Raw genomic sequence first — 21,679 nt, 5'->3', positions numbered from 1 at the left:
GAATAATGTGGTTGAAGGTGACAAATTATTTGGTCTGTGTGCACCAGAAATGTAAGATCAAAGAACACCTCATGGAAATGAAATATGGAAATGAAATACTTAAAAGTATGAAAATGAAATACTTAAAAGTACCGGATGTTGATAAACACCCAAAGAATTACCTCCAGGAAATCGGCTTGTTAAAACTCATTAGTGATGTTGTTGTAGGAGTCATTTGTCCCCTGGATTTATATAGAACATAATGGATACATGACAAAGGGTCCTACGTTCCCAGTGTTAGTGTTAGAGAGTGTTAACCGAACATTTAGTTAGAAAAAAAACAGAAAGAAAATGTTAGTCAAATGTACACAAAATTTATTTTGTTAAACTACTGTGTTCATAGCCAAGAATGAACTTTCATGCCCTATACCCATTGTAGACACGGGAGTTTTCAGCCATTCTTGGTATTAACATGTAGTTTGATTAACTCACGTGACTCAAAGCTCTGAGCACTTTCAACCTTCCAGGTCTAGTAAAATCATCTAGTAACACAAACACCAGTGCACCAGTGCAGGAGCACAGAACAGTAATATCATAACACAAATATGAGGATTTTACATTTTTGGTGGTTAGTTTCTAATGTGATCTTTCTTAGGTCAAAAAGACAATACAAAAAAATTCAACAATAATAAAGGCAAACACTATAAAATAAGTTAAATACATCTTTGCACAAGAGGACCATTCCAATATTAATAACAAATATATGTTTAAAAAAGTAATAGTCAAAGCACAAATAATAAGAAAGAATAATATATTATCCCTCAAAATGGACCGTCATTCAGGAAAATACTTCTGGATTTATTTCTGTAAATTGGAATACTTCACTGATTGACTATAGTCATGGAAATCCACTTTAAGTTTAAAATTTACTCACTCATCTGACATTTGTAACTACTCTGTTTGAAAAGAAAGAGAAGTGTGCTGATTTTTTTTAAAGACTGAGGCACTGTGAAAGGTTTTTGAAACAAGTTCGGGCACTCGGCCATAAAAGTGATATCATATGTTTCTATAAACGAAAAAAAATCATCCTTAAAGTCGTAAATACGATCAGTGAGATCTAGTGGAAACAAAAAAAAAGTTTTCATGAATGTTTATGTAATCTGGGCTGCTGGCATCATCCTGTCTGCAGCCCTGCTGCTCAGCTCCCACTTCACGCCCCCTTCACCCGACGCCTTACGTTGTAAACACAACTTAACCACGTGACGATACCCGGAAGTGAAAGGCGGTCTGATAGAAAGAGGGTTGTTTACACTTCATCGTCGGATATAACTTTCCTGGCAGTATAGTGGGTGTATTTAATCGACATAGGAAGCGACAGTATGAGTCAGGAATACACCACAAAGTTACAAACTTCAACGAGAGAAAAACTCCGAAAATTTAACTCTCTGCGAGGTGAGTTATGTCAGTATTTTACCAGAAACCGTGTCTGTGTTTCATTCTCTATGCGAGGCGTCTTCACTTGTTGCTGTTTCTTTCTGAAGCCCGGGAGGTGCAGCCCGGTGAGTTTTGGGACGTGGTGGTTTTGACCGCTGTGGATGGGAGCCAGAGGGAAGCGTACGAGCTGCAGATCGGTGAGAAAGTTGACAGGAAAGAGCTTCCCCTCGGAATTCACTACAAGGTCTTCTCAGATCCGCCTGGAACTAAAATAGGTGAGTCAGACAGACACTGTCCAGTTTCGTCTCACCGTCCTGTGCATTGTTATTGCTGCTGATGTGACCTTGTGTTTACAAGGCAATGGGGGCTCCACTCTGCACGCGCTGCAGCAGCTGAATGACATCTATGGGAAGAGTCTGGGCAGACTGAGAGTCATCCTCATCCATGCAGGTTTGAGATTTTAATCAATCACAAATAATCTCTTCCGCTGCTTTTCCTGCAATGCATGCTGGTACGGCTGCAACTATTTTCAGTTATTTTCAATAATGACGGATCTGCTGAATATTTTGCATTTGAATAAAATGTCAGAAAATAGAAAAAATATAATTTTCCAGAGCCTGATACGTCGCCTTCAAATTCCTCTTTTTGTCCACAGTTAAAAACCAAAACTGAAACCAAAGAGATTCTGTTTAACATCATACAAGCCTAAATTAAGTAGCACATTTTCACATTTTAGATGCTGGAGCCAGAAAGTTTTTAACTGATATGATTAATGTTTTTTCAGAATTACTTGACTCATCATTTTAGCACCACAGGTGCATGCTATGATGATCTCTATCTCCCTTGTGAATCTGAATAAAAATAATGGGGCTGCATAAAGAAGATGGATGAGTAAAAGTAATTGGAAATACAGTAACGCCCAGGAGTTGTTAAAGCCACTTGCCAAGTCAGAGAGCAGACAGTATTACTGCCCCAATAAAATCAGCAACTGTGCCTGCCTTTTAAACTTCATCACTGCAACGTGGCTCCGCTTCTTGCCTCAAGCATGAAACAATTGAAATCACAACACCACAGTGGCTGTTGTATCCATGTCAGCTGCAACCCTGATTCCAAAAAAGTTGGGACACTGTGTAAAAGATCAATAAAACATAAGGTGAAAATCCTTTTTGACATACACAAAGACAACATATTTAATGTCTGACCTCATCAACTTCATTGATGGGGTTCATTGTCGTTGGGACTGGAGCATCAAAAGACTGGGAAAGTTGTCGAACGCTCCAAAAACGCCTGTTTGGAACATTCCACAGGTAAACAGTTTGATTGGTAATAGGTGATAGTATCATGATTGGGTATGAAAGGAGCTTCCTGGAAAGGCTCAGTCGTTCACAAGCGAGGATGGAGCGAGGTTCACCACTTTTAGAACACATGATTGTATAGAGGATGTTACTGCATGGGTTCACAGGGTTGTAATTTTAACTTCACTTTGAGCAACAAACAGTAAAATAAAGCAACACTGAGGTCAAAAACTGCACACACTCCCTGCAAGCTTTATTTAGTATTATTAAGTAAACACCGCCTCTCCACTCTTTCCAGCAGCAGGCTGGAATTAACCTTGACAAATTCAAATCACAATTTTTGAAAACCCATATGTCAAATGACAAACTCACATTCTTTTAAAAAATCTGACGTATTGTTAAAATAGATAAATAAAACTAAATGCAGTTGCTCGGACACACAGTGAGACCAAAACATATGAGATGTTTAAATGTCTACAATTTGTATGTGATTGTAGCAGCCTCTAATTCATCCTGATGATTATATACGTTCAAAGGAAGTGTCTTAAAGCTGACTTTTCGTTTAGCTCTTAAAAGAAGGTCAACTAATATTATAACTTTACCTAATATTTTTCCTGAGCTGAGTTATTTCAGAGTTAACAGTTCATTGTAAATGCTGAGACATTTGAAATCATGTATTGTATGTGAAGTTTTCCACTTGAACGTTTCTCTTCTCGTCCTTCCAGGAGGCTTCAGTCAGCGTTTGCCCAGTGCCAGCGCTCTGGGGAAGATCTTTACCGCCATGCCGCTGGGCGACCCTCTCTACCAGATGCTGGAGCTCAAGCTGGCCATGTATGTGGACTTCCCATCGCAGATGAAGCCCGGCGTGCTGGTGACCTGTGCGGATGACATCGAGCTCTACAGCATTGCAGAGGATGAGAGTGTCAGGTTTGACAAACCTGGCTTTACAGCTTTAGCCCACCCGTCCCCGCTTTCTATCGGGACTACCCACGGAGTGTTTGTGTTGGATTTGTATGAAAAGTCTACTTCCTCAGAAATGGAAAACATTTCCTGCTTGCACTTTCTGCACAAGCCGAGCATCGATAAGATGCGAGAAAGCGGAGCTGTTTGTAAAAGGCAGAATGACTGTTTTTCTCTCACTGACACTGAGTTTGTCTACACAGACAGCACCTATTATGTCGACTTTGACACCGCAAAGTCTCTTCTTGGTCTGCTGAAAGAGTTGGGGCCTTTGGACTGTGAGATAGACGCATACGGGGACTTTCTCCAAGCACTGGGCCCTAAAGCCACGATAGATTACACCAGCAACACTGCAAATGTCACCAAAGAGGAGAGCAGCCTGGTGGAAATCCGGCAGAAGATCTTCCATCTTTTAAAGGGGACTCCCTTGAATGTCATCCTCCTGAACAACTCCAAGTTTTATCACATCGGAACCACGTCAGAGTACCTGTTTCACCTCACAGAGGATGCGGTGCTGCGGAGTGAGCTGGGCCTCCTGTCATGTGCCTTCAGCGTACATACGAACGAATGCTTTGAAGGCTCCCCGGGATGCTGTGTTATGTACAGCGTCCTCGATCCCAGCTGCTCTGTGGGAGCTGGATCAGTGGTGGAGTACTCCAGACTGGGAGCAGGAGTTTCCGTAGGTGGGGGCTCCATCGTCAGCAGCTGCCGGGTCAGTGCAGGCCTCTCAGTGCCAGATGGAGTCTTCATGCATTCACTGTGTGTGAATCACAAGCAGCAAACCAGGTGTGTAACTGTCATGTTTGGGATTAATGACGACTTGAAGCGCAGCGTGGAAGCCCCCGCGTATATGGAGGAGCTGAAGCTTTGTGGGTCCAGCCTGGCAGAGTGTCTGTCCCACTGGGGGCTGGAACATGAAGCCCTGAGGTTCTCCGGCGATGCATCCAGCTGTAGTTTGTGGAAGGCTTGTTTGTTTCCTGTTTGCTCTGATCCGCAAAGCTCGTTCTCAATGTCTCTGGAGATGCTGCAGGCCGTCCTGGGTGGCTCCTCATTCACCCTCCCCAAAGACACAAAGCTGATGTCCATGCAAGAGGCCTTACAGTGTAAGAACCTGGATGAGATGTTGAAGTTCAGGAGGGGACTATACGAAGACATCACACAGAGAAAATCAAACAATTGACAGCGTTCCCACGGTCATGAAATTCCTGGAAAAGCTATGAAATTAGAAAAGTTAAAGGAATGAGCACAATGTTTTTGAATGTACATTGTTTTGGCTATATGTAATTGTTGAGACGTCTCTAGTATCACATGATACACATTGGCATATGCAGCTAGCTGGTGGTGGGAATGTGTAACGAGCTAGTTAAATTATCAAGCACTAGCAATCTGCCAGTAAGTAAAAATGCCTGGGAAGTGCGGGTTTCATAATGTGCCCCTTTCGAACGGCACATATAACACATGGGTCAAGAGAGGCAGATCGTAGCCTCACTGGACGGAGGCTGTGACCACAATGTTTCACATTAGCAACATCAGGGACGCAGCTCTGGGAAAAACGGAAGCCATGCTAAAGGGAAAAAGCATTAAGAACCAAAAGGTCGGTCAAAAGGCTTCCAGCGTTTCACGCCTGCCATAGCCAGGCCAGATAATGTTACTGCTTCTATGAGCACGGCAAGCTGTGCAGCTGCAAGACACCTTCAACCGAAGGAAGACCGAAGAACCGGTCCAGTCCATCGAGCTATCTGCCGTGGTGGACTCGTGTTACTCACGCAGCTCCTGTTGTATCACAGGTGAGCTTTTCAGGGCTGCGTTTTCCAACAGCAGACAAATATAGCTGTGGGGAAACTAAGTGTGCGTTTGGAATTCCGCCCTATTTAAACCGCTCGCTGTCAGAAAGGTGTCCAGGCAGGCTGGTTACATAATGGTGTTCAACGAAAGCCTGAACAAAGCTCCTCAGCTCAAACAGATGGACCTGCACATCGGCTAAAAACCTGGCATGTCGGCTCAGAAGAAGAGCCTCATTATTTCACACCATGATCACTATATAGGCCTGCATATTTTAAAATGCTTGGAAGTCAGGGAAATGGGGTGAAATATTATGTTTGGATAACTCATTGGTGAGAATGTGTGGGAAACCTGAATTAAAGTAACTATTTTTAATTGAGATCTCATTGATTGTGCTACAAATCATGTTTGTTTTGTATGATTATTTGTTGATTAAATGATTTCTCAGCAGCCAGGACTTTGAGCTTTTGTCAGCAGTGGTGTTCGAAAGGCTCAGATCAGGTTCAGCTTGATGCATGTCGGCTGAGGAGAGAGGAGGGTTTTTGCTGCCTGAAAGCTCAGCATGATACAGTCCACTGTGTGTTTTCTGAGTAAGTTCCACTCATCTTTATTCTGCTCACAGAGTTAATAGACGGGCACCGCAGCGGGGCTGAGCTTGCTGTCCTTGTTCAGTTGTACCACCAGTTTAACACACATCCTTGTGCCTGTCGTTCAATCCTGTTCATTTATTTGTTCCATAGCTATTAGCCGCTGATTGGAGGTGATTAGCAAACCAGTTTCTCTGTTAAACTCTGACGTTTCTGATCTTATTGTAGACAAACTTGAAGGCAGTATCTCAAATTTGGCAGAAATGTTCACGTTGTCTCAAAGATGAAATGATTAGGTTTTGGTAGTCGAAGGTCAAAGGTCACTGTGACCACACAAACACATTTTTGGCCATTACTCAAGAATTTCTGACCTAATTATGACAGAATTTCACACAAATGGCTCAAAGGATAAAATGATGAAGTGATGACAGTTTATATCCAAAAGGCCAAAGGTCAACTTCACTGTGGCTTCATAATGTTCTGCAAAAACACTTTTCTGGCCATTATTCAACTCCATAACTCAGGAACAGAAGAGGAGGTGGTGACATTTCACATTTGGTCAGATACTGAATTGGTGACACTTATCTTGGGTGCCCACCCTGAACCTGTGCTGATTGCATAGATCTTCTGTGCTGTTGGGTTGAAGACGTGTGCACTATGTTATTGAATTTACACCAAAGAGTGAAAGTTATCCGTCCTGATATCCTGTATTTTGATCCTGACATATCCTTGATACATCCCTTTTTTAAAGTTTGAAGCTCTGATATGGATTCTGTCACCTGATCGATTGCGTAATAGCTTTTCGTAAAGCTCACCCATAATTTTTTAACAATTGAAAATCTAACATTCTGCAGTCGGGCTGCACGGTGGCTCGGTGGTTAGCAGCGTCGCCTCACAGCTAGAAGATCCCCGGTTTGATCCTGCCTGGGGTCTTTCTGTGTGGAGTTTGCATGTTCTCCCTGTGCAGCGTGGGTTCTCACCGGGTTCTCCGGCTTCCTCCCACAGTCCAAAAACATGCTTAGGTCAATTGATAACTCTAAATTGTCCATAGGTGTGAATGAGTGTGTGTTTGTCTGTATATGTAGCCCTGTGGTAGGCTGGCGACCTGCCCAGGGTGTCCCCTGCCTTCGCCCGAGAGACGGCTGGGATAGGCTCCAGCCCCCCCCGTGACCCTGCAAAGGATTCAGCGGTGTATAGATAATGGATGGATGGACATTCTGCAGTCTTTTAGAAGCGTATGGCCTCATCCTATTGCATCACACTTAGCATTTAAGTGGTGCTTCACTTTTAGTAGTTTCTTAGTTCACGACGACAAGAGGATAAGATGTTAATATGGCATAATTGCTGCCTGGTGGTAATTACTGAAACATATTCATTGTTAATGATATTAGCTCCATCTGTTTTCCTGCTACGACAAGTTAACATGTCTGCTGTGAAAAATCTGTGACAGCAAAAGCTCGGAAACCAACAAACTAACCTTTTATTTGGCACAAAAAACGATACAAAAGTGTAAAGCACTTCAGTTTAAGCCCATCAAACAGACTGTGGTCAGAATATCTGACACACGGCTGCTTGCATTTGGAGGGAGATCAGTTGTCGTAGTTGTTAGGCATTCCACTCAAAGGTGTTTATTTTTAGCTCACAGCCATGATCCCCCTTTATCTGGACCTGTGCAATTGTTGCAGAGTGAGAGACTGTATTACTGCTTTACTCGAGTAAACCAAACAACACACCGCACATTACGAGAGAAAGACCACATCGATGGGAAATTACAAATCAAGACCATCTCAGACGTGTACAGGTAATGGCTTGTTTGGGAGCGTGTGAGAATGTTTTAACACCGGATGTATCTGCAGCACTGAGAACGGGGCTGGAATTGAAGAAGGAAAGGCTGGAGGGGAGGGTTTTACTGTTCGCTGCCACCACTCTGCCTCACACACAGTGAAAGGTTGTGCACGCCTTTATAAACCTTAGTGACAGACCATAGCAGTGCTCAGATACAGCGCAATATAAAGCTGTTTGGACTCACTTAGAATATGTAAATTTATGCACGTGAGCAACAACAAGTAATAGAAATGATATGATTGCATTGTTGTGTTCAATCCTGACGACATGGCTGTGAAGATGAGTGGAAGAAGAAGGTGGGCGAGTCGTACTCTGTGATCCTGGAGAGGCTGGAAGACGACCTCCAGGTCAAAGACAGCGAGCTTGTTGATCTCAGACTTGCGTTCAGGTGATTTTTGTGTGAGTCGTAGTGTAAACCACGCTTAATTTAGGTCAGGTTAGATTTGTCACAAGCGGGTGTTGTTGATTTTGTGTTTCTCAGCTCTGATGAGGCTTTTCAGAAGGTGAACGTGAGCTACCGAACAGAGAAGGGGCTGTCGCTGCTGCATCTCTGCTGCGTATGTGGAGGTATGCATGACTTTTACAGTCTATTAATAACTCCTCAGCAAAGTGTGACAGTGGAGGGAAGGATTACTGGGGACCGACTGACATTATTGTCTGAAGATGACCTTAAACATAAAAGTTAAACCAAAAAAGTAGCAGTGGATTTGAAATAAAGAATACAAGCAGTTAGCACATTCCCTGCTTAGCATATTATTCCGCTTTGTTCTGTCATTCACAATAATCATGATGTTTTGTTGAGTGAAACATTATTCCAGCTCATGATATTACATATTTGTGACCAGGCAACAAGGCCCACATCCGCACCCTGATGCTCAAGGGCCTGCGTCCTTCCAGACTGTCCAGGAATGGCTTCACAGCGCTCCACCTGGCTGCTTACAAGGTGAGGAGAATTAAAATGAATACAGATTTTAAACATGCATCGTATGCGTCCAGGCGCAGTCTATATCTTGGTCTCGCTTGTGTTTTGTGGTGAACAGCTGTCCAAGTTTTACCACATGGTGGAGTGCAAGTACACACAAAGCCAGCACGGTTAGCTGCATCTCTTTACTGTGATGTTAATGCAGGCCTGAGGTAAAGGCAGAACAGTCACGGCTGTGTGAAGTTAAAGTGAGGGTTTAAAGGTTTTGCATATTTGTTTCTGTACGACAGGATAACGCTGACCTGTTGACTGCACTTCTCCACGGGGGGTCAGACGTGCAGCAGGTGGGCTACGGTGCCCTCACTGCCCTGCATGTAGCCACGTTGGCTGGGCACCATGAGGTGAGAGCTGGGCTTTTTTTTTTTTTTTTTGGTCTTTTAAATTTTCAACAGCTATGGACTTTTCATTTCTTTTGCATATTCACAATATGTCATTTTCCCCACCAGGCAGCAGATATACTCCTGCAGCACGGAGCTTATGTGAATGTTCAGGATGCTGTGTTTTTCACCCCGCTGCATATTGCTTCTTATAACGGCCACGAGCAGGTGAACCGCTTCTGCGTTCTTAACTGATGTAAAAAAAAAAACGAGCAGAAAAGTGGCTTACATGTTTTTTTTTCAGGTGGCAAAGCTGCTGCTGAAGTTTGGGGCAGATGTGAATGCCAGTGGTGAGGTGGGTGACCGGCCGCTGCACCTGGCTGCAGCCAAAGGTTTCCTCAGCATCATCAAACTGCTGATGGGGGAAGGGAGCAAAGCTAACGGTGAGACCTGATACCTCAAGAGTGCTTCCTGACATTTAGCTTAGATTCACTCGAATCAACGGAAGTGAAACATAATAGCACAGATTATATACTTTATGTGCCCGTGGTTATAAAACAGCCTTTAGGCTACTTCAGTGCATCCACTGGCTGATCTGACTCCCTTCTCAAAAAGCCAGGAAGATAATTCAATCTGTGGATAATGATGAACTTTCCTCCTCTCTCTTAGTAAATGCCCAGGACAACGAGGATCATGTTCCTCTGCACTTCTGCGCCCGCTTCGGTCACCACGAGATCGTGCGCTTCCTCCTGCAGAGCAACTCTGACGTTCAGCCTCACTCTGTCAACATCTACGGGGACACGCCGTTACACTTGTAAATGGTTTGCAGCATCAGTCGCCTTCTATACTGTAGGTTTTTGGTCGGTGACATGAAGTGGACCTGAAGTGCTGCACTGAATGTTTCACCAGGGCCTGCTATAATGGAAAATATGAGGCGGCGAGGGAGATTATACAGCTGTCTGGAACAGAGAGTCTGTCAAAGGAGAACATATTCAGTGAGACAGCAGTTCACAGGTACAGTCTCACGCTGTATTTACAAACTGCAAAACACATACTCACTTTTAACCTGTGGTTGATGTTGCTCTGAGGTGGTAATGAGTCTTGTGTCACAGTGCGTGCACTTATGGTAAAGACCTGGAGATGGTGAAGTTCTTGCTGAGCCAGAATGCCACGAGCATCAACCACCAGGGCAGAGATGGACACACAGGTGGTTCTTCACATCCTTTAAAACCAGTGGTGGAATGTAACTGAAGTACATTTACTCAACTTCTGTGCTTGACTACAACTTGAGAACAAATTTGAGGAGCTTTACTCGAGTAGCCCCCACGTCATGACACTATGTATTTCTGTGCCACTACATTTCAGATAGAAAACATAAGAAGAACGTTAAAAATGATGATGCATTACCAAATAATAAATCAATTGATAAAGAAGGACCAGCAAATTAATCCATAATGAAAATAATAATTAGCTGCAGCCCTCTATAAAACAGTCCTGTTAAAACATTAATCCATGTATAGTAAGATATCATAATTTTATAGTTTATATATAGTACATAAAAACTGTATATAATAGTTCATACATAGTATATCATTAAATATACTATTTAAAATCACAGTGCTTTTACTTTTGATACTTTGGTTTTAGTACTTTTAGTTAAGTAAAGTATCTGAATACTTCATTTCCACCACTGTGTAAAACTCCTCTATTCACATGTGTAATTAAATGTAGTGCAGGAGCAGTTTCTAATCAAATAAAAGCTGTGCACATGCCATCAATATTAAATGACAGTTCTGTTCAGCTCTTCACAGCGCCTGTTTTCACGGCCACATTCGCCTGGTGCAGTTCTTGCTGGACAGCGGGGCGGACATGAACCTGGTTGCCTGCGACCCCAGCAGGTCCAGTGGGGAGAAGGACGAGCAGACCTGCCTGATGTGGGCGTATGAAAAAGGTGTGATTGTGTGGTGATTAGCTGTCAGGAAAGACCTGATAAACGCTGATATTGTCACTCTTGTGTGTGTTTTCTGCCTCAGGTCACGATGCCATCGTCACCTTACTGAAGCACTACAAACGTCCGGATGAGTCCCCCTGCAATGAGTACTCCCAGCCAGGAGGGGGTGAGCCACCCCTCTAGAAATGATTATCTGAACTCAAAATCCTCCCATTACTGTACTGTCTGAACATGTCGGCTCTCTTCCAGATGGGTCCTACGTTTCTGTCCCGTCTCCTCTGGGAAAGATCAAAAGCATGACTAAAGGTAGTGGAGTGGAGTGAAGCACAGCAGATTCTCCCACACTTCACGTCACTGTCAGCTGACATGACAGCACACACTGTCACTGAAAGTGGGGGGCGGCGTGAACAGCAGATCTGTCTCTGGCTGTGTGATATCCATGCTTAATATCTTAGAAATGTGGTCTGATTATAATGAAACACATGTTTAGAGCCTCTAAGACCAGGAGTCGTCTGTAGAGCTACAGTGTGTGCTGAAAAGGGGCCTGAGAAAAGTCTGCAGGAAATTACAGGGCTTTCACCGTAGCTGTAGTTATTCAAATATAGTGCACATGCTTTACTTCTATTTAAGTACATGTACCGAATGCCCTGATGGCTTAAGTCTTGGCAGAAAAATAAAGTCTCTTTAGCTCTTTCAATCAGCCACAATCAGCCGAGATTTTGAGAAATGAACCGCATAATAAGGCAACTATCAACTGCTTTAAACAGATTTTAGCTGGCACACAGTAGTTCCTTATTTCATTTATACTTTATACTCTGACCATCATCTGCATATCATTTCATCTGAGTATGAGCCATGCTTTTAGAATAATACACTAATTTGAAAATAAAGTGGTTCTCAAATGTGCTTTACGCAGATTAACCTGGAAAGACAGCCTAAATTAAAAAGAGGTGACATTTCTTTATGGGCTAATGATGCATTAAACTCCTGTTCAGCACATCACTGATGAGATAAAGTTTTCTAAAACGTGTTTGTTTTCAGAGAAAGCAGAGGTTCTCCTGCTCAGGGCCAGCCTCCCGTCTCACTTCCATCTTCAGCTGTCCGAGCTGGAGTTCAACGAGATTATTGGATCAGGTAACTCCGCTCGTGTGTCTTCTGTTCAATTAAAGGTCCATTGTGCAGGATTTAAGGGGATCTATGGGCAGAAATGGAATCTAATATCCATAAGTATGTTTTCACCTGAAAATAAGAATTGTTCTGTTTTCGTTGCCTTAGAATAAGCTCTTTATATCTACAGAGAGAGCGGGTCCTTTTCCACTGGTCCGCCATGTTGCACTGCCATGTTTCTACAGAGGTTCAGAAGGGACAAGTCAAACACTGGCTCTAAAGCGAGCCATTTGCGATTTTGTGTTTTTCGCGTTTTTCGTGGCCACCATAGGGGGAGTTGAGGTGAGGGTTATTCAGTGGGTTGCAATCTGTAAGATCACCACTAGATGCCACTAAATCCCACACACTGGTCCTTCAATGTGTTTCAGATAATCAAATAATATTACTGACCATTACATCTGTTTCACACTCAGGCTCCTTTGGAAGAGTCTACAGAGGCAAATGCCGAAATAAAATTGTTGCCATAAAACGGTACTTTAATTTAGCAAACCTCTAAATTTGACACTTTGCATCCCACCTTTGGTGAGAGGAGTCCTTCAATGACTGCTGTTGTTCGCAGCTACCGAGCCAACACGTACTGCTCGAAGTCAGACGTGGACATGTTCTGCAGGGAGGTCTCCATCCTCTGTCGCCTCAACCACCCCTGCATCATCCAGTTTGTGGGGGCGTGTCTGGATGACCCCAGCCAGTTTGCCATCGTCACCCAGTACGTCTCTGGAGGCTCTCTGTTCTCTCTGCTGCACGAGCAGAAGAGGTAAGGAGGCTTGTGTTTACACACCGGAGCTGTCAGTCTCTTATCCAGCCCTCATCTAATGCCCCCTGACCCATATAGGCTACTAAACTTTACATCTTCCCTGTGATGTTAACGTGGAGTTATCACCTCCAACAACTGTACAGACGTACGACCACGGAACGAGCAGCAACATTTAAGACTTTGCATGTTTAAAGTCACGGCAGGAAAACATTAGTTTTCAAATGAAAGCACTGCAATCATCCAACACAACATCCAACAGTCTTGCAACAAATTAGAGCTGAAATGAGACGTTGATTAATATAGTTGTCAGCTGACTCATTCAATCAGCAGCAATTTTGATAATCCACTTATCAAGAGAATTAAATACTGTTTCTTCAGGTTTTGGACTGTTGATGGAAAAAACAAACACTTTAAAGCCATCTGGAAAACTGCGACGTGTGATTTTTTGCTCTCATCTGTTATAAAACGATCAATCGGATGATAATTAACAAATGAATTGATAGTAATTATTAGAGTTGCAGCTCTTCAATAAATCTTTGTCAAACTTTAAATTTTTCATTTCTAATCACGGTCACTGTGTCAGAAAGCTGTTAGTACAACTCAGTGCTAATCTTTGACTCTTTAGTTTGGTGTCGTAGCGCTTCATGTATTTGTCCCTTCGTGCATGTAAATGAGGTGGATAAAATAATAGACACACTTCCAGTATAATGCAGTCCAACACAGCAAACCACAGCTTCAGGAGCGTAGAGGTGGGTCACAAACTGAAGAAAAGCTGAACATTTTAAGAAAGTTATTATTCATTGCATTCCATCTTAAAGGTATTTCGGTAAAACTAGTGTTAAAACAATCAAAAGAAGCTTTAAAAAAATCCAAGAAGAAGTTTTGGTTCAGTCCTGAGCGGTGAGGTGTGTTCACATCAGGTCATTTGATTCCTCACACATTTAGATCTGAAAAAGAGCTCAAACCACCTTAAAGACTGACTCGGTGTCTGTTTGCACAGCACAGCCTGCTGTTTCAGGTCTCATTATCCTCCTTGGAAGTGTCCCCTCACCCCTCAGCCGTGATCATCATTGATCCAGATGAAGTGTTCCGCTAACTGTGTGGCCAGGTGCTGTCTTTATAGACCGTCCTATTGATCTGTGTAAAGTGGTGTGTGTGATTGGCAGAGACCATTGATCTGGCGCTAAGTGGCTGCTGCTTTAATGATGTTTCAATGGACAGGCTTATCGACCTGCAGTCCAAGCTCATCATCGCCATCGACGTGGCCAAGGGCATGGAGTACCTGCACAATCTCACCCAGCCTATCATCCACAGGGACCTCAACAGGTGGGTGCCACAGCAGCAGCACACGTGTTGGGACGGTAATGGCAGGCTGAGGTAACTGTTGTCATAACTGATAATACATGTGTTCCCTCCAGCCACAATATTCTGCTGTATGAGGACGGACATGCAGTGGTGGCTGATTTTGGAGGTAAGAGACATTTTGCAGTGTTTTGTTTGCCGTAATAGAAAATTAAAGCTGCATTAACAAAATTCTCTTTTGTAAAATAATCTGTTAATTTCATTGGGAATAAAAGTAACTCTTGCTCTCTTTAATCCACTACAGCCTCACTTAGCATGTGCCGGCTAAAGCTAGCCAACTTTCAGTAGATGTTGCTGTGCAACCCCGATTCCGAAAAAGTTGGGACGCTGTGTAAAACATGAATAAAAACAGGATGCAGTCATTTTCAAACAAACTGTGTTTACTGACAATAGTTTAATGAAGTGTTCCTGAGCCCATGCAGTAGCATCCTTTATATAATCATGTGTCCACAAAATGCTGAACCTCGCTCCATCCTTACTGGGAACGACTGAGCCTTTCCAGGATGCTCCTTTCATACCCAATCATGATACTATCACCTGTTACCAATCAACCTGTTTACCTGTGGAATGTTCCAAACAGGTGTTTATGAGGGTTCCACTACTTTCCCAGTCTTTTGTTGCTACAGATGAATGACTCCACTGCCACTGTGGATGTTCATTGTTTGACTGTACTGTACTTTACATTGTACTTTACTTCTTCTGCAGAATCCAGATTTCTGCAATCCGTGGACGAAGATAACATGACCAAGCAGCCGGGGGTCAGTGCCGTTTCCTCCTTTTCATTTATTTCACGATGCTCCCGAAACCCTTTGGCCAGAAACTCATCAGACACCATCTGCAGCATCCGCGGAAGAATACGCCACTTTGGATTAAAGTGTGTGCTGTTGTGCTGCCGGCTCCTGACATCAATTACCCATCAGCTAAAAAAAAAAAAAACAACAAAAAACTGCCTTCATGCAGATTTTGACTCTGTGTGCTGACTCATCACTTCCCAGAGTGCCTGGCATGCAGTTTGATGTTAAGTGTGTTACATCTCTTGGGAATGACCTGTTGTGAGGAACGACTTGCCCTTGCTGGGACACGGTGCTTATGTCAGTAATTAGGCCTCATTTGTGTGTGTGTATGTGTGTGTGTGTGTGTGTGTGTGTGTGTGCTCAGGATGGCCTGATGTCTTGAAATACCACACTGCCATGATGCTTTTTGAACGTATGTGTATTTTTGTGTGTTCGTGCAGAACCTGCGTTGGATGGCTCCTGAGGTGTTCACCCAGTGCACTCGCTACTCAGTGAAGGCAGACATGTTTAGCTACGCCCTCTGTCTCTGGGAGCTGCTGACTGGAGAAATTCCCTTCGCTCACTTGAAACCTGGTATTTTTTCAGTCATGGCCTTAAATGGTGATATTAAGCATGTATATTAGAGTTCAATCAAGTACAGTTGAGGCTGATGGGTGTCATTAGCGTTGTTGGTATTTGGCCAAAACCCAAACTTATTAGACAAATTAAAACTTTGACCTGATGGTGGCACTAGAGAGGACATTAACAGTCAATCCAGTGGGAGACATGAACACGTGCACCATATTTCATGGCAATTCACCCAATAACTGTTAAGAAATTTCACTCAAAACCAAAAATGTCAACCTCAAGTCAGCGAGTTCGTTATTAGGATACTTCGTCTGTCGACCACCGACGTCTGTATGAGATCTCATGGCAATCAGTGTCAAAGTTGTAGGGTTTTGACAAATATGTTGAAAAGTCATACAAGACAACTACAATCGTCCACAAACACAGGACAAAAAGGCCGTCAGACCACATCAGATCATTTTAAAAGTAAATGTTCCTTCTGTCTTCAGCTGCAGCTGCGGCAGACATGGCCTACCATCACATCCGGCCTCCCATTGGCTACTCCATCCCCAAACCCATCTCTGCACTTCTGATGCGAGGCTGGTACGCCTGTCCCGAGGTAAATGACCCCATTTCGCCTCTTTCTGAATTTCATTTGAGCTCTGATTGTCTGAAACAGCCACTGAAATAACAACTTGCTCTCTGCGAATTTACATTTTCTCCAACAGTGCTGCACCTTCAAGCATAGGCTCAAACTACGTGCTTCGTGGTTTCAAACTGTAAAATTATCTCAGCCTAATCCTTCCCTGTCATTAGCTGTTTAGACACGCTGATGCTCAGAGAGGCGACTGACGCTGAGTCAGCAGTTCCTGCAAACCCGTGCGGCAGTAATGAACGCCACCGCCGTGTCCCCAGGTGATACATTATTGCGCGGCTGTTCACGTTAAGGAGCAACGCCTGACCGGGATGATCCTCCCTCATGGCTGTTGTTCACAATTAGCCGGGGGTTGTTGTTAACCTCTGCCTCATTAAAAGACATTATACCACGGCCGGGCACGCTGGCACATTTCTCCCTCCGTGGTCCATCTCCTTCCTGTTTGCCAACCAGTTGCTCGCTCCCTCTGCGAAGGCCTCGTCCCCTTGCAGCCCTGAGTGTGATTTCAAGAGGCCGCCACAGCGTTTCATGTGCACGCATCTCTCATGGTGCCTCTCCTGTACAGTACAACGGCTCCTGCGGGGTTTAAAGTGGGACACGCTGTGCTGTGTTTCCACTGTATCATGTATTTGTAGAAGCCTGAGACGATGAATGCTGCAGGGTGAGCTGATTTTGCATCATTGCTCTCAGATGAGAAGTTTTTTTTCTGTGACTTCATGTCATTTGAAACTACTGAATGTTTTCCACGACAGGCTTACGAAAACCCCCACACATATGAATGATTTCAAAACTGTCAAGATAAAAACAAATACAGAAAAGTCTCTTTTTAAAGGAGCGGAAATGACTTGATGACATCTCGTCATGTAATGTTTTCATCTGGACCGTGCTGTCTTCATTTTCCCGTGTTCCTGTATTGAAGCAGCATGCACACAGGCCTCTTCCTGAGGATGTGATGTATAATTGAACAGCTCCGGGGTGGCAGTGTTTGTTCTTTTACGGTGAGGCAAGAGATCTAAGGCCTGCTTTTGAAGCAGAGTTCACCTTTGCTTCATGTGTGGGCGGACTACAATGAGCTCAACATACAGGACGGCGTTTGAGAGACACGCGTGTCCGTATCTGATGCGTCTGACTGTTCAGCACTGAAGCAGAAAACATTATAATCATTTTTCTCCAATTCAGGATAGGCCCGAGTTCTCTGAAGTGGTTTCCAACCTGGAGGAATGCTTGTGCAATGTTGAGGTATATATAATTCCACATATTCTTAAATGTATATAAGTTCTGATAACTAAATATGTATGTATATGTATGTTCTGTGTGTGTCAGCTGATGTCTCCAGCCTCCAGTAACAGCAGTGGCTCCCTGTCACCCTCCTCCTCCTCTGACTGTCTGCTCGGGCGAGGAGGACCCGGCCGGAGCCACGTGGCCGCCCTGCGCTCCCGTTTTGAACTCGAGTACGCTCTCAATACTCGCGCCTACGCCTTCTGGACTCAGAGGTAAGAGAAGTCAAGCACCTCCTCAGGCGGGCGAAGGCCCGGAGGAGGATCATTTGCTGCACAATGGCCACATTCACGCTCACCCAGTAACCCAGCTGCTCGTTGCGGCCGAGCCTGGTTAAGGTTTTAATCAGCTTAAGCTGTTTGCATGAATCTTTGATCAGCCCTGCTGCTGAAAAAATGACTTTGTTTCTTGATTGCCTCACAATTAAACAGCAGCATGAGCCTCACTTCATGCTAATCAGGGCAGTTTTGTAAATGCAGAAATAAAGTAATAAACTTAATTCCCCGAACTGTTGTCACCAATATATTGGGCGTGTCATACGCTACATACACAATTCACTGTACTGTGAAGAGTCACTGAATCTGACACTTCTCTGTCAGTACTTTAGGATGCTAAAATCTCTGCCTCTACAAACGCCCAAACTTTATTACCAGCTGATAAACGTTTTCCTTCTTACCTGTAGTGCTTTTATCCATCTAGATTGTTTTGGTGTGAGTTGAGAGTTCCGCAGACATCGTATGCAGAGAGCAGGAGGAAGCGTTCGTCTATTCTTGGACGTGACAGCAAAGGATGTAAACATCGGCGTCCTCCTTGGCTGAGCTGTAACGTTAGCTAGCAGTATCATTTGGCTGTACCAATCTCCACAAGCCAGCCACGCCAGACTCGGTTTAGGGGAGCAGATGCACGCTTCTTCTGTGCAGTGATATGGTTGGCAGGTGTAGTGTGGCAGGAAGAAAATAGATCCTACGTGAAACTGCTCACAACAAGGTCTGTGGATTGTTTTGCGTGACCGGGTCATCATTTCTATAAAGAGACGTCGCTGTTGAGTTTTTCAAATGTTTCTCCAGAACTCGGCAACTCACACCAAAACGACCTGGATGGATAAATACAACTACAGCTAACAGGAAGAGTGTGTTTTTGATTTGGGGGGTCTCTTTAAATGCACGTCACAGCTAATTTTGGTGTATAGTTTGGGAGAAATCTGACAACGTTCCAGGAACAGATGTCAGGTTGTTGCCCTGCCAGATTTTAAAAGGGTTGGACAGCATGAGATGCACAATTCCCTACGATTCAGTGAAAACCAGATCAGCAGCATCTAAAATATTAAACAAAATACGACCCCGATTACAAAAAAGTTCTCTGTGTGAAACATAAATAAAACAGAATGTGATAACTTGCTAATCCTTTTTGACATCCACTTAATTGAAAACAGTACAAAGACAATATATTTAATGTTTGACCTCATCACCTTCATTGATTTTTGTAAATATCTGCTTATTCTGAATTTGATGCAGCAGCATGTTTCAAACAAGTTGGGACAGGAGCTACAAAAGACTGGGGAAGTTGTGGAATGGATCTAACTGAGTATATATATGTACAGTATATGTTTTTATAGTCACAATAGATGGAACACAGATGTTCACATTTCTTAAACTCAGTTACCATGTGGATAAGCCTTAAGATGGCCTCAAAAAATTTGAAGTTGTTTTCCTCTGGGGATAGTTCAATTAAATATTTTCAGCTCAAACCTCGAACAGGAATTCTACAAACATCGTGTCTGGGCTTGCTCTAATTTGTGGAAACGACCCCCTCCGAACAATTGTTATGCCAGTAACATGTAGACCAGTTAAGATACTCACTGTGACAGTGTGGAGTGGAGTTGCTTGGATACTGAACAGGAAACAAAGGAAAGCAAATGCAATAAAACATGCATGGCATTCTGACCGAGGAGGAAGGCCTCCATTAGACGCAGGCCTTTGAGTCTAAACTGTGTGTGTGTGTGTCAGAGGACTTGGAGCCTGGTAACAGTCGCTATGAACCCAGACACATGAGGTGGGGTTATTGTGGTGTGGCAGTGACTTGTCAGTAATTCCCTGGCACTCCATCAGAAGTTAGACAAAACCTTTCTGGATGTTCATATCCCAGAAAAGTGCATTTAACTCTCACAAATCAATGATCATGACTAGAAGTGTCTTTTCTTTCATTTTATAAAGCAGTGTGCAGATTGTGTGTGTGTGTGTGTGTGTGTTTGTGTGTGTGTGTGTGTGTTCATCCCATCAAACCTGTCATCAATTTTGTATACTGTACTCCTGCAGAGAAAGTGAGAGCAGCCCGGTATTAGGTCGGGCTTTACATATTGAATTTCCTCTGCTTCCATCTGGATCCATCTCGTCTGTCGTTCTCCATGTGAATGAGGCGGTATATATTTCTACACTGGCTGTTTCATGTGTAAGGGTTTTTATTTATTGTATTTTTCAGTGAGCGCCGTCGTGCATCCGGAGGCCTTTCGCTGGAGGAACTCAGAAAGAACATGCAGTTTTCTCCTATTGATCGAAACGGTTTGTTTGCAGAGTATATGATGCTGCACTGACGCTGTACAGTGAACGACTGTGGTTGCAGTTTGACATTTCAGTATCGGTGTTGGGATTAATTGTTGCTTTTGCAAATACTTGTTCTTATGCAATGACGATTTTGTTGATTTTTTTTTAAATTTCAGTGGTATTTTTTTTATCAAGTTGTTCATATTGTTCACTTTTTGCAAGTTCCACCCTTCAATAATACATAATAAGTTAAAACATGGCTGGTGTTAGGCCATATTTTTCTTTTACTGTCAACAAATCCCATGAAAAGAGCAAAACCAACACTTTTTAGACTTCTGTGACTTCTTCTCCCCTGTCTGTGGCACTCAGCCCCAAATATACAGGTTAATTAAAAAAAAAGACTCAGTAATTTCCTTAAACAGCTGGGCACTGTAGTTTTTAGCAAACATCACTCGAACAGGTGTAAAAGTTGCAAAAGGTGCTGTAGTGAATACTTCTGGCAGCAGCACATGTATCATGTGGGACCGACTCTGTGCCCATTCTTCTTAGTAGGAGCAAGTCATTATTATTTGGGGTATTTTAATGGAATTTATTTACAATGAGAATAATAAGAACGTCAGTTGCCTTTTTCTTTAAAGTGTCATTGATTTGTCTCTTTTTCAGGGTACGTGTCTGATCCCATGAGCACCATGAGATTCTGTTCGTCCTTCAGCAGCAGCGGCAGCTTCGAGGACAGTAACTAAACCTACTTGCAGCTCAAAGCCCTCTTTATTATTATTATTATTATACTTATTCTATACTTATTATTAATAAGTCGTTTAATTCATTTTAAGTAAAACTGTATAAACAGATGGTAGAAGTAGTAGATTGTGCTGACTTAACTGTACTTAGGTGTCACATATTGTATATGGATGAGTTGTTTTATCTAGTCTTGTGTTAGATTTATTCATTTTTAAGTTTTTTTTAATTTTGTTCGGGCTTTTAGATCGTGTAAATACTGAATGTGTGACAGACAAGCAAAATTTGTTGTACCATATACACAATATGGTCTGCATGAATTTTAAATACAAGCTCTGAGAATTTCAGTCAGTGTGTATGTTAATTCAATGTACACACATCTTCATTTCAGGAAAAAAGCATAAAGCCATGATCCATCTCACTGCTTTTATTTTCTGAGTAGCCAAATCACACAAGGGTCCGGTCACCGACAGGTATCACATGAACAGACGAGGCCTCACAAACCCACACTAGCCATAGAATCAGGTGAAAAGGCAATACAAATAATTATGAAGTGTATGTTTTCTTTAACAAGAGGTAGTGTTAGCAGCATGACACAGATCAGTGCCTAGATTTGACATTTCACAATGTTACCACTGCTTTATTGAACTAATAAGCAGCCTAATGACAAATGAATAATCAGCATTAGCATTCCCGCTGCATGTCCGTCGAGA

At 43.1% G+C, this 21,679-nt stretch overlaps 2 protein-coding genes across 2 annotated transcripts; both read left to right on the top strand.

Moving 5' to 3' along the window:
- The first annotated feature begins 1,267 nt into the window (after positions 1-1,267).
- Positions 1,268-5,890, top strand: fpgt (fucose-1-phosphate guanylyltransferase). Its single transcript, XM_041934697.1, has 4 exons — positions 1,268-1,431; positions 1,521-1,688; positions 1,771-1,863; positions 3,434-5,890. Exons 1-4 carry the CDS (start codon positions 1,359-1,361, stop codon positions 4,846-4,848), a joined length of 1,749 nt encoding a protein of 582 aa, XP_041790631.1. The 5' UTR covers positions 1,268-1,358; the 3' UTR covers positions 4,849-5,890.
- Positions 5,891-7,709: 1,819 nt separating this feature from the next.
- tnni3k (TNNI3 interacting kinase) lies at positions 7,710-21,214 on the top strand. Its single transcript, XM_041934696.1, has 25 exons — positions 7,710-7,838; positions 8,162-8,270; positions 8,364-8,449; positions 8,728-8,825; positions 9,095-9,205; positions 9,311-9,409; positions 9,486-9,624; positions 9,851-9,995; positions 10,091-10,195; positions 10,294-10,388; positions 10,983-11,132; positions 11,215-11,298; positions 11,382-11,438; positions 12,174-12,266; positions 12,713-12,770; positions 12,859-13,053; positions 14,275-14,379; positions 14,472-14,524; positions 15,121-15,173; positions 15,650-15,782; positions 16,265-16,374; positions 17,590-17,649; positions 17,734-17,903; positions 20,167-20,246; positions 20,892-21,214. Exons 1-25 carry the CDS (start codon positions 7,799-7,801, stop codon positions 20,969-20,971), a joined length of 2,508 nt encoding a protein of 835 aa, XP_041790630.1. The 5' UTR covers positions 7,710-7,798; the 3' UTR covers positions 20,972-21,214.
- The last annotated feature ends 465 nt before the right edge of the window (positions 21,215-21,679 follow it).

Source organism: Chelmon rostratus, chromosome 4 (assembly GCF_017976325.1).
Source record: "Chelmon rostratus isolate fCheRos1 chromosome 4, fCheRos1.pri, whole genome shotgun sequence".
Lineage (NCBI taxonomy): Eukaryota > Metazoa > Chordata > Actinopteri > Chaetodontiformes > Chaetodontidae > Chelmon > Chelmon rostratus.
Note: the sequence above shows the minus strand (reverse complement) of the source record. Positions and strands in the feature narration are given on the sequence as shown.